Source organism: Myxine glutinosa, unplaced genomic scaffold (genome assembly GCF_964187855.1).
Source record: "Myxine glutinosa unplaced genomic scaffold, kmMyxGlut1.1 SCAFFOLD_806, whole genome shotgun sequence".
NCBI classification, from domain to species: Eukaryota; Metazoa; Chordata; class Myxini; order Myxiniformes; family Myxinidae; genus Myxine; species Myxine glutinosa.
Genome location: NW_027616901.1, coordinates 159,108 through 171,979, shown reverse-complemented (window position 1 = coordinate 171,979; position 12,872 = coordinate 159,108). Strand labels below are relative to the sequence as shown.

Genomic DNA, 12,872 nt, shown 5'->3' with positions numbered 1-12,872 from the left:
CGCTTGCCAAGCTAGCCGTTCCCCCCTCCCCCTCCCCCTCCACTCCTCCTCCCCTCCCCCTCCCCCTCACCTCCCACCCTCCCCTCCCCCTCCCCCCTCCCCCTCCCCCTCCCCCCCTCCCCCTCCCCCTCCTCCCCTCCCCTCCCCTCCCCATCCCCCTCCACTCCCCCTCCCCTCCCCCCTCCCCCTCCCCCTCCCCTCTCCTCCTCCCCCTCCCTCCTCTTCTCCCCGCTCCTCCTCCCCCTCCCTCCTCCCCTCCCCCCCTCTTCTCCCCTCCCCCCCTCTTCTCCCCTCCCCTCCCTCTCCTCCCCTCCCCCCCGTTCCCCTCCCCTCCCCTTCCTCCTCCCCTCCCTTCCCCCACCCAGCAATGCTGGGTACTTCCCATGGCCAGCTGTACGTGGGCTGCTCGAGGGTTGGAAAACCAAGCAATCTTTATGTCTTGGCACCAAGTAAGAAAACCAGAAATGTTGTATACCAAGAGGTTTTGAGAAATTGAAAATTGACAAAACGTCATGTAGGAAATGTACTGTGATATTGCTCTAAAATATACATGTTCTTTTCATCATATATTTGTATTATTCTTATTCAACCCGGGCGAAGCCGGGTACCTCAGCTAGTATATATATATATGTATATGTATATATATATGTATATATACATATATGTGTCACGCTACCAGATTCTTGTACCAGATGCGCTAAACATCTACTGCGTATACACGCCGTTGAAAGGCGGCGCCGCGTGTTTCACCGTTTTCGCTTCCGGATTGATCGTTTATCAGCAATAAACCGCTGGAAATATACCTTTATTGGCCATCTGGTGACTCTGCTGCTGTTGGTGGCAAGCGTGCCAGGCCAACCTGCTCTCACTGTAAGCCGGCCGGCCATCGCAGAAGCAACAGGGGTGTTGTGACCTGTCCACTACTTATATGACAATCTGATTCATTTTGTTGACTCATGACTGAAAATGATTGAGACAGTCATTATAGTTTGTGCAATTGATAAGACCTGTGCATGCTGCTCAGTGCTGTGCATCCAGTGTGCATGATATTTTATTCATATACTAGACAAAGAATATCGTTTACTGAACAATGCTGTACTTGTATGTACTTTGTGAATTAGGCTCACAAGACAATGACTTGACCTTTGAATCACACTTCTGGCGGCCAACTTAATATCCCGTGGGGTTTTCAAGTGTAAGTAGCATGATGCCACATGCATTTCTTGTCCTTCATGGATAAGTCAAGCCGAGTGTACATATGTCTTGTAAATGGGGCTTCACCAAACTTGTGTGTGAAAATTCTATACATGTAGGCCTACTCATCATTTTGCCTTGATATTTTGGCATGACAGCTTGGGCTAGCGTACAGATGGCGGCGATGATTTACAGTATTTGTGTACAGTTGCAATGCAGATTATGCTTGAAGATTCAATGCAGATTATGCTGTACATAATAAATACAGCAGTATTAGAAGAAACATGTGCGTGTTTGTTTCCCATAAATTCCAATTAAAATCAGTGCTGGTCACAACTTATTTGCTCTGAAAAAAAGTGAAAAATACAGAATATTGGCAAGGTGCTCAAAAAATAATTGGCACTCGGCCAATAACTCTTATGGTACTTTTATTTACTTTACTTGTCCAACATCATGCTTGAAAAAAACCTTTAAACCCTAGAAATTGATTCTGATTGTAAATTACTGGTTGGTATTTTTTGCGAAATTTTCTAGATTTCCTGGCATGAAAAGTTGAAAAACTTGACATTTTGGGGAACACATGAATATTAAAATTTTTGTTTTAATGAATTTGTAATTGCCCAATTTGACCAACCCTGCTATTTTATGAAGGTACAGGGTTGGTACTTTAATGCTGCAGGTATAACTCGAAATCCATAATTTGAACATCTGGTACAAGAATCTGGTAGCGTGACACATATATATATATATATATTGTTGCGGATCTGTCGCCGGCCTTCTCCCCTTATCAAGGGGGGATTAATCCCCTTGTCTTTACTGACCTGGCGCGACCCGAGACCTATTACGTCCCTTCCGGACAGCGCCAAATAGGGTTTCTGGACCAAATTCGCTCATACCTAAGTACTAGCACTGCCCTGGAAGTGAGGAAATAAGCCTCGCACGAACCACGTGTGATGGTGATACGCCGAGCGGTTTGTGTACACGTGATCCACGCCGTTATAGATAGTGGAACCCGATTCAAGCGGTTTTACCCGTGCCACGCTTAGTCAATGGAAAAATCACAAAGACTATCGAATTCAGAAGAAAAGGAAGAACAAATAGGTTTAATGATTATTGCACGTATTTACAGCTCAGGACGAAGAGACACAGGGAAGCTTAGACAGTCTTAATTCTTCATACCCAAGGACAAACGGGCCCGTCTCACTCACACTCACACGGGGTATTGCAGATGAGCAGGTGTTCTCCAGCGCCGCGGTGGTCGTCCAGGCTCGGCCCCGTCCGGCTCTCCACGGTCCCCGGCACGTCCCGCGAAGATGGAGGTAGGCGAAGGCAGGAACTCGTATCGTGTCGCTCGAACAAACGGATAATCTCGGGGCGAACGGTAGAGGGCGGACTTAGCGGGGCTGGCGGTTATTCAGCCGCATTCACTCGCTTTGGGCTGAACCGCGCAAGTTATTGACGCCCTGGCTGCGCCCACGTATTCCTCGTAACCAAGTTCATACAGTGCGAGTGATCCTCTTCAAGTGCGTCCTCTCTCTCCTCTGAACTCAGAACTGCGAACCGACGAGCGCCTCTCCCTCCTCATAACTCAGGTGGGGGCTTCGCGCAATCGGTTTTATTGCCAACCCCTTAGCCCGATCGATGTTCCAACCACGCCCTGTGATGCAGTACTGCAGCCACACGCTGTGAGCCCTGATTGGTGGCTCATTCTTACCGTCATCGCCTCGTCACTGCGCCGACCTCAACCCTCCTCCACCTTCCGAGGCCCACCTCGTGTTAACTCGCGCCCAGCATAACCAGGGCTTTTTAGCCGCAATGGATCGAGCCTATGGACGTGGAATGGTTTGTAGAAGTAGGGCCTATCCTCCTGTCTTTACACAACGCAGGATTAACACTGGAAGGGGCCTACTCTCACACATACTAAGACATAACTATACTACAAATGAGGCTACATGTTGCTCGTGTGACTAACTATGGGGGGCAAACTTTAACCTTTATTGACTTTTACTGTACAAATCTCAAAACCGTAGCAATATATTGTTGTGGTTTTGGAATAAAGGATAACCCCCCTCGTAGGTAGACGCACCACAACATGTAGCCTCGCGATAGTATCGTTATCTATTAGTAAATGTAAGGTAGTCTCCTTTCCTGTGTTAGTTTTGCGTTGAGTAGGCCCGTGAGTAGGGTGTTCTTTTGGCGCTGAAATACCACGTGCTTTTCCTGAACAAGTCTGGCAAGGCCGAAGGGAGGAGCTGCAGGGGGAGTGGCCGGTAAGCAACGAGCCGCCAATCAGGGCTCGAGGGGAGTGGCTTACCACGGCGACGAGAGGTGGGGCTTGGAACATTCGAGTAAGACTCTGGGGCGGGGCCATAAAACCCTGCCCCGGGCCCCCCCCCCCGCCTCAGTCGGAGAGGGAGTGCCCCAGAGAGTGAGAGTCGAGGAACATTCGAGTCGCGCAGCCCATGAGTCGAGTCAGTTGGGGTATCAGAGAAGTACGAGTGAGAACCGCAGCAGAACGAGTGGGTTGAACTGTTTGCAATAGCACACAAACTTTCCCTGTGCCCTATGCCCTGCGCTCTGCGCTGTATTAATCGCGCTTGGGAAGACGACCCATTCCGGGCCACAGACGCGTGATATCCTCCCTGCCTGCATTTTTCTGCATACGTGCCATGACCGCCAGATGGCCACGCCAGGCCAGCTGTCCCGGAGCGACCAACGGCAAAGCGCGTTTGGCGCGTGAACTTCCTTTCTTTTTCTCCCCGTGTGCGTGAGTGGGCCCTGTGTCTGGGAAATAGTTAACATTGTTTAAGTGCCTGCTCTGTGTCTCTTCGAATCCTGTACATAAATAATAAATCGTGTTCTTCCTCTGATTTGACCATTCCCGTCCCTTCCATCCATTGGCCTAGCATAGTACGAATACAACCGCTCGAATCGGGTTCCATAAAGGTAACGGCACGAGTCACGTGATACGCACACCGCTCGGCATAATCGATTAGCGTGGCTTGTGCGAGGTCCGGCCCCCGTTTTCGTGGCAGCGTGGGTCAAAGGTACGTGCGGCGTCGACCCGATACCCTTTTTCACGCTTGCTGCGGAAGTGGCGATCCGGCCTCGTGGACACAAAGACCCAAGGGGAAACAGGGGTTTAATCCCTCCTTTGTAACGTGGACGGGCTTCGGGAGATCCGCAACAATATATATATATTTGTGTGTGTGGTGTTGGGTTTGGGGCTGTCTCCATATACGGGTTTCAGAAGGTGGAATGGAGTCGTCCCAGGTCTTGAAGTATCTATCCACCACCGTTTCAATAAGGGATCACAATTCATGAACCATTTTGTGAAGCTTAGGGCTCTTTTGAGGATCGTCACCGAGCCCCAGACAGCTTCCAACTGCAGTTAGTTTGTCATAATATTCCCAGGGATGGTTTTTATGATCTCTGTATAGTTATATTTTTATCATTCCCATTGCTCCAACTATCACTGATACAATATCGGCGCGCTTTATCTTCCAAGATGTTTTCAGTTAATTTTTGAGATCTTGGTATTTGGTTATTTTCTTTATTTTTGTGTTGTTTAGGCTAAAATCGATGGGTACTAACACCTCAATTAGCAATGCGTCTTCCCTTTTTCTTTTTTGCACCTCGGCACTATATCCGGTTACAATGCTTTATTTTCTGTGTTCATTCTTGATGGGATAACATTTGGTTGTACGTGAGCATTACTTCCTTGTTTTCAGTGATTGCTTTTGGTTTATGTTTCCATGAGTTTTCTGAAACTGGGATATTGATTTTTTTCCAGATATGCCAAGTGAATTACTGTACATACACTGTTGTAATCATAGTACTTATACGGGGGCTGCATCGTTGTGCCAGCCTCTGCGGTGTAATTCTTTGAGCATCCGCTCTGAGTCTGGGGGTCGGTCGTTCGAACCCCGGCCGAGTCGTATTAATGACTTTAGCAATGGTACATGCTGCTTTGTTGCTTTAAAAAGAATAGAACATGACAAACAACCATGAGTTGGCAACCATTGTACAGCCTTTGTACAGTTGTACATTGTCTAATGGCCTCCTCTTGCATTGAAGTTTCTTGTAAGGGAACTATTGTCATTATTATTACAGCAGTAAAACGTCACAAGTCCAGAAACAATCAGGTTTGTATAATGGCACAAGTTTGCAAATGTATTTGTATATCTTCCAGTCGATACCAAAGTGTGAAAGCAGTTAGTGCATTCAGCATAGATGTAGACTGCTTTCTTTGCTTCTGGAGCTGAAATGAAAGGGTCTTCAGACATGCAGTGTCCATGATATCCCATGTAAATGGCTCTGAGTACGGTCTTACCTCTCATTGCCAACAGCATAACAGCGATTATATCTGTAGAATGACTACTGGGTGAATGACTACCAACTGGGAGGTGGATCCCAGTTGCCTGAATGCCTACCACATATGTTTTGGGATCGTCTCACCCTTAGAAAAGGCCGTCCAATGGAGGAGCATTGGTAAGACAGCAGGCCACTGGTAGTCGATTCTGGTTCATTGGTGGTTTATGGACTTAACAGATGTTAAGCTGCTGCAGGGTCACTGCAAGGATAAACAATATGTCCCCTGGTGAACTGAGCTTCCCATCACACGTGTTGATGCTCACTTTGCAGGTAGAAAGGCCGGAGGAAACCAGTGAGCAGGCTACCAAGCACCCACCATTGGTACGGTGTTTGCTCATGCTTTGAAATGATGTTTGTGAAACGTAAACTTTTATCCAATGAGCTGTGCTTATGGACATTGCTTTAACGTGAGGTCAAATGCAACATTTGCTTTGTTTATTAGCCGGTAAGAAGAATGATGCTTGCTTGGCCGATGGTTCCAATATTGTTGCCAGTCAACTAAGAGTTCTTTATTTTGCTTTCACAATTGAATTGGAACAGCAAGTGATGTGTATGACTCATTAAGTGCCTTAGGTGGCATGAGCAAAAATTACCCGAGTGGTGAGAGCTGAGTTTGTAAACAGTCGGAGCAAATCCTACACGTCGTAAAATGCCCAGAAAATCCATGTATGGTTTGAATGTTTCGAAGATTACCTTCGAGGTTTTCGGGTCATCCCTTGTTTCCAACCTCCATTCCTTGTATCTGTTTTTTTAATTTTTAAATTCACCATTCCGTTTGCCATAGTTCAATTGGAATCCACTGCATCCAAAGTGCTTACAATTGCAGGTCGAGCATGGCGGCACTTGGGCAACTTTGGCTGAGCCTTTCTGACCGGGAATTTGACTGGAAACTTGTTTCGAGTGATCCCATTTTTGCTTTGCCGGATGTACCTGTGCGGATTGTATTGCAGCATTCGGGCTTATTGAACATATTATATTTGTTTATTTATTTATTTTGGCATGTTGCAAGCTTTGAGGCTTTTAAGACTTCCCATGCATGGCCTTTCATGCTTGGTGTTTCACCGCTCGAGCAGAAAGTTTTTGTATAATAACTCGCTAGGCTCCATTTAACGCTGGAAAATATCATCTTTTGCCAATTCTAATACCTTTCGTTTAGCTCGACAAGGTTCTTGCGCAGCACTGCACCTCCAAGTCTGCCGTGAATGGCTTTGATCTTGTGCAGTTTGTTCAGCTTTTTTGCTGCCTGCTTTGGCCGGTAAGAGCAGGGGGGGGGGGGGGGGGAACCATGAACCGCTTGATTCCTAACCGGCTGAGCTTTCAAACTCAAACTTAGTTTTACAGTTTACCTGAACCGAGACAGGGCGTCTTTAAAAGGCTTTTGTTGCTTCCTCCCATGAAGTGTTGAGTCCACACGTATTGCCAATGGCACGATGAAATGTGCTTTTCCTGCTTCTTCTTTTATATGCAACACATGGCTGTGGATAGTATCATTTTATGGGGGGCACAACTGTGCCGCTGATGCAGTGCCCACTTTAGCTTGGGCAGGAATTTGGAATTTGGAATTTGTTCAGCGTGCCAGCGATAGCTTGCCTAATCTTCACAAAGAACACAGTGGGATCTTCAACATCCACCAACTTTTGCCGGCAGATGGGACGCCCGGTTTAACATCCCTCCGAGTGAAGGCGCACACATTCATGAATCACCCTGCCTGTGAAACAGAGGGATGACAGTTTGTAGCTGGGTCAGCATTTGAACCCAGGCTGGTCAGCTCAGAGGCTAGAATGGCTTTTCTGCCGATTTTGATAAATTAATTGACAGACGTAAGCACAGAGAGAGAGTGAGCTTTGAAGGTGTTGCTTTTTGGGAAGGTATCTCTGAGGTGCAGAGCCCTTTATACACAGTTTGGCCAACTCGGTTTCAGTTTTTAGCGATCACGTGACAACAGGCGCCATGTTAAAGCCCTACGCGCGAGCTACAGTGAATGAAACTCGGGAACATAAAAATAAACCCGTCTCTAATAGCAGAAAGTTGCATGCACGCATAGACTTAATATGTAACTCTATGCATGCACGCTTGAACGCACGCGCGCGTGCACTTGACGTAGGGCTCCAACATGGCGCCTATTACCGAGTTGGCCAAACTCTGTATATAAAGGGCTCTGCTGAGGTGGCATTGTAGGCCTCTCTTTAAAGGATTTTTTTTTTTGTATACAAGATCGAGGCTCGTGTAAGAGCTAACATTGATCACAAAAAGACAAACTGACACGTAAAACATAAAACATATGATAAAGGGAGCGGGAGACGGGATGGAGAGCAGGGACATCGGGAGATCTGTGGGAGGGAGAGGGCTTTGGGGAGGAGGCATGGGAAGGAGGGGGTTGGGGGGGGGGGGGGGAGAGGTTAAAAAAAAACCACATGGACACTGCTAGGACTTCCAGGAAAGAAGTCGGTATTTCAAAAAAGTGGATCTGGGGTGAATTAACGGGGGTAGAAAAGATCAAGGTTTTGGATGGGGGAAGATAAGAGATGGTGGTGAACAGCTGATTTAAAGACCTGGAGGGAGGAGTGGGATTGAAGGGAGTGTGGGAGTTTGTTCCAGAGGCGGGAAAACTCTCGTGTGCTGCGGAACAATCGCTGACGTGTAATGTATAATGAGCAGATGATATATTGGCCTTGGGATTCCTGCTGAGCGTGGTGTAATGCCGAACCTTTGGCTTTTAAATCTTTGTGTGATTGCCTCGATCTGAGTTTAATTTGTCTTGGCATTGGCCGCATGCTGTGAGAACTCGTCCGTGATCGCCTGATTGCCTGGACAAGTGTCTCGCACCGCTTGTTAATCGCATGTTTGCAGCCATACATGAATAAAGCCTGCCTTTTCCATACCATCCTCGTAATTGTAATGTAATTACATCCATGTAATCGCACATCACATGAATGAATGAATTGCACATTCATCACATTGCATCACATTGCATATCATTGCATGCACATCCATCCAAAGACATTTGTTACGTACACAAGTCGCTCCAATTACCCACAATAGTTCTGCTTCTTCTCATTGTGGTCTACCTTTATGTTATCAATTCACATGGTTTTTTTTCAACTTTGTTCTATGTACATCGACCATGCTCGTTGTATGGTGGAACTTAATTACTGTGAAAAAACATTTGTGAAATTGTATTTGTTGCCAAACAGTTTATCGTTTCAAGGCATTGTTTCCATTTTTCTGGGGCTAGTCTTTTTTTTTCTTCCTTTTTTTTTCTCCTTTTTTTAATATACTTTGTTTGTATAAGATGGGATGGGTTTGGAGGGGGACTCTTGAATATTCCCTTTTCTTTAATTTCCATGTGTAAGCTCATCACTGCTTTTTATCGCTCTAGCTGCTTCATGCTAATCTGTTAGCTTATCCAACAACAAGGACCCCAAATTTTCCTAACCAACAGCAGAGACGAGGCTCTCGCCAGGTCAAAAGTGTTTCTTTTCATTTCGGTTTTTAATTTGAAAGCCGTTGCCATGCTATTGGTGTTCTGATGCATTTTTCTATTTTCGATTTGTCACATTGGCCTTTTTTAGAAAACCTGTGGATGGTGTTTCCTGAAGTTTGTTTACAAACCATTTATTTATTACTTACTCAAGTATAGCAAATATTTGGGTGGTCTCTCTACCTCCCCCACACCCTACCACCTTCCCCCTAAATCCATGTCCTCCATACGTGCCCTTTATATTTTCCTACACCGTAACTCTTGTCGCCTCTCAAACCTCTTCCCTTCTGTCCCCACTGCTCCCACACTTGCCTACTGCCTTTCCTCTCTCATGCCATCCTTCATTTCCTTCTGTTCTCATTTCTAACTCTCTTATTTTACCCCTCCTATCCCACCCCTCAACCTGCTGGTGCATATGTTATAAATGCATGGGCATTGGGCACTTATATTATTTTCAGTTTTTCCTTTTAAAATCACTGCTTTATCACCAGTTCTCTTTTTTTTATCACCCCACAAACCCTTAGAAAGTCTCCCCATCTCCCCTAACCCATTTGTTGGTACAAAGTTCAGTTTGGTGAACATTGGCAGGATGATAATTAAAACATTTTTGGCAAGACCTTCTCACATATAAATTGAATGAACTCTCCTGCAGGAGTACAGGAACACCCAGTCACTTGAATTAACCTGATTTGGTTTAAGATGGATGCTGAGCTATTTTGCATCCGTTAGCCAATCTGGTCAAATCATTATGCATTTATGAATGATAATGATTTGTCCTGTTATCTCTATTTTGCTTATGACTGTAAAATAATATCATGTTGTTGCATATAATTGATTTGTTTGTGAAAATGTGCAGCCAAGACTGAATGATGTGCACACTGTCTAATTAATCGTACTTCGATGGGGAACAGCAGAATGATGGCATTGTTTATTTTCTCCACCCTTTACATGCAAAGTCGGAGCAAACAAGTCCCTCAAGTTCCAGCAGCAGCAGCTTTACTTCCACGAAACCAAGAGGACATGGTGAGTCCTGAACTGCCTGTTTGCCCCCTTTTCCCCTCAAACGCTTTCTTCCTTCTTTCTCCGTATTCGTGTTAAAAAAGAATAAAAGTAAATGACGCCTTTGCCGGCTCACCCAAGCCACGTCGCTGATCTTTCCTGATCACAAGAAATAGAACCGGTGGTTGCCATTTTATCAGTGGCCTCGTCTTTAAGATTGTGGGACATGTCCTGCTCAATATTCAATGATGATGTGAAACAGGAGCAAGATCTCACATGTGTATGCACAGCATTGTAAACTGGAGTGCCATGTCCTAACGTCCCTCGATGTTTTGCATCCATCACCCGTATGGAAGCATGCCGGATCGCTACAAAATTATGGAATTTCTTATTGGTTTACTCGAGCAACCTGGACATGAAAATGGCATTCCGGGTAATGTTACGTTGATCGACTCGAAATTAGCACGTCACTTTGAGGAAGGAAATGGTAATCTCAATATGAAATACAATCATGTGACATGTTTGTTCATATTACCTATTCAATACACAAGTGGAAATCTACAATAGATATAAATGATGGGTGGTGGAAGGTAAACATACTAGGAACAAACAGACGTGGGAAAAGTAACACATGAACAAGATTGCTGAGCACACAAAGGACAGCATACATGTACGAGGGACATTGTCAATGAAAACACAAAAGATTGCTTTGCATTGTGGTGATTGATCTTCACCACATTAATTGTAGTGGGAGATAATCAGCGACATTACACAAAGACAAGGCTGTGATTGAAATCCCAGTGGAATCGGAATACTGGAGATTGGCAGATTGCTTGGGTTTGTGTTTGATAATTAATGTGCTTTTGAGTTACGTTTTCCGTAGCAATCTTACTTCAATTGGAAAGTGGGAAAGAGTTAATTTGGTCACAGCCCGGGTTTCCTCGGTCCTATCAAATCTACCAAAATGTTGCAATGGACTTTCATTTTGTGTAAACTGCTATCATGTTATTGAAAGTGATTAAACAATCATGGCAGTAAATGCTATAATGCCATCAAAAGTGATCAAACAATCATGATAGTAAATGTTATCATGTTATTGAAAGTGATTAAACAATCATGATAGTAAATGTTATCATGTTATTGAAAGTGATTAAACAATCATGGCAGTAAATGTTATCATGTTATCAAACAATCATGGTAGTAAATGCTATCGTGTTATCAAAAGTGATCAAACAATCATGGTAGTAAATGCTATCATGTAATTGAAAGTGATTAAACAATCATGATAGTAAATGCTATCATGTTATTGAAAGTGATTAAACAATCATGATAGTAAATGCTATCATGTTATTAAAAGTGATCAAACAGTCATGATAGTAAATGCGATCATGTTATTAAAAGTGATCAAACAATCATAGTCGTAAATGCTGTCATGTTGTTAAAAGTGATCAAACAATCATGGTAGTAAACGCTATCATGTTATTAAAAGTGATCAAATAATCATGGTCATAAATGCGATCATGTTATTAAAAGTGATCAAACAATCATGGTAGTAAATGCTATCATGTTATTAAAAGTGATCAAATAATCATGGTAATAAATGCGATCATGTTATTAAAAGTGATCAAACAATCATGGTAGTAAATGCTATCATGTTATTAAAAGTGATCAAACAGTCATGATAGTAAATGCTATCATGTTATTAAAAGTGATCAAACAATCATGGTCATAAATGCTATCATGTTATTAAAAGTGATCAAACAATCATGGCAGTAAATGCTATCATGTTATTAAAAGTGATCAAACAATCATGGTCGTAAAAGCTATCATGTTATTAAAAGTGATCAAACAATCATGGTAGTAAATGCCATCATGTTCTTAAAAGTGATCAAACAATCATGGTAATAAATGCTATCATGTTATTAAAAGTGATCAAACAATCATGGTCGTAAATGCTATCATGTGATTAAAAGTGATCAAACAATCATGGTAGTAAATGCCATCATGTTCTTAAAAGTGATCAAACAATCATGGTAATAAATGCTATCATGTTATTAAAAGTGATCAAACAATCATGGTCGTAAATGCTATCATGTTATTAAAAGTGATCAAACAATCATGGTAATAAATGCTATCATGTTATTAAAAGTGATCAAACAATCATGGTAGTAAATGCTATCATGTTATTAAAAGTGATCAAACAATTATGGTAGTAAATGTTATCATGTTATTAAAAGTGATCAAATAATCATGGTCGTAAATGCTATCATGTTATTAAAAGTGATCAAACAGTCATGATAGTAAATGCTATCATGTTATTAAAAGTGATCAAACAATCATGGTCGTAAATGCTATCATGTTATTAAAAGTGATCAAACAATCATGGTCGTAAATGCTATCATGTTATTAAAAGTGATCAAACAATCATGGTCGTAAATGCTATCATGTTATTAAAAGTGATCAAACAATCATGGTAGTAAATGCTATCACGTTATTAAAAGTGATCAAACAATCATGGTCGTAAATGCTATCATGTCACTAAAAGTGATCAAACAATCATGGTCATAAATGCTATCATGTTATTAAAAGTGATCAAACAATCATGGTCGTAAATGCTATCATGTTATTAAAAGTGATCAAACAATCATGGTAGTAAATGCTATCATGTTATTAAAAGTGATCAAACAGTCATGATAGTAAATGATATCATGTTATTAAAAGTGATCAAACAATCATGGTAGTAAATGCAATCATGTTATTAAAAGTGATCAAACAATCATGATAGTAAATGCTATCATGTTATTAAAAGTGATCAAACAATTAT

The 12,872-nt window shown here is 43.0% G+C and overlaps 1 protein-coding gene across 6 annotated transcripts in view; it reads left to right on the top strand.

Annotated features, from left to right (window-relative positions):
* Window positions 1-368: 368 nt before the first annotated feature.
* The window catches only part of LOC137416111 (protein ENL-like), a 66,036-nt gene continuing 53,532 nt past the window's right edge, over window positions 369-12,872 (top strand). The window contains exons 1-4 of one of the 6 annotated variants that reach the window (XM_078768976.1): window positions 369-449; window positions 5,839-5,889; window positions 6,725-6,823; window positions 10,006-10,072. In XM_078768976.1, coding sequence (XP_078625102.1) covers window positions 384-449; window positions 5,839-5,889; window positions 6,725-6,823; window positions 10,006-10,072 — 283 coding nt within the window. In that variant the 5' untranslated portion in view covers window positions 369-383. Of the gene's footprint in view, window positions 450-3,616; window positions 5,890-6,724; window positions 6,824-10,005; window positions 10,073-12,872 lie in introns of those variants that run through there. The other 5 variants (XM_078768979.1, XM_078768977.1, XM_078768975.1 and 2 more) reach the window with 5 other exon arrangements.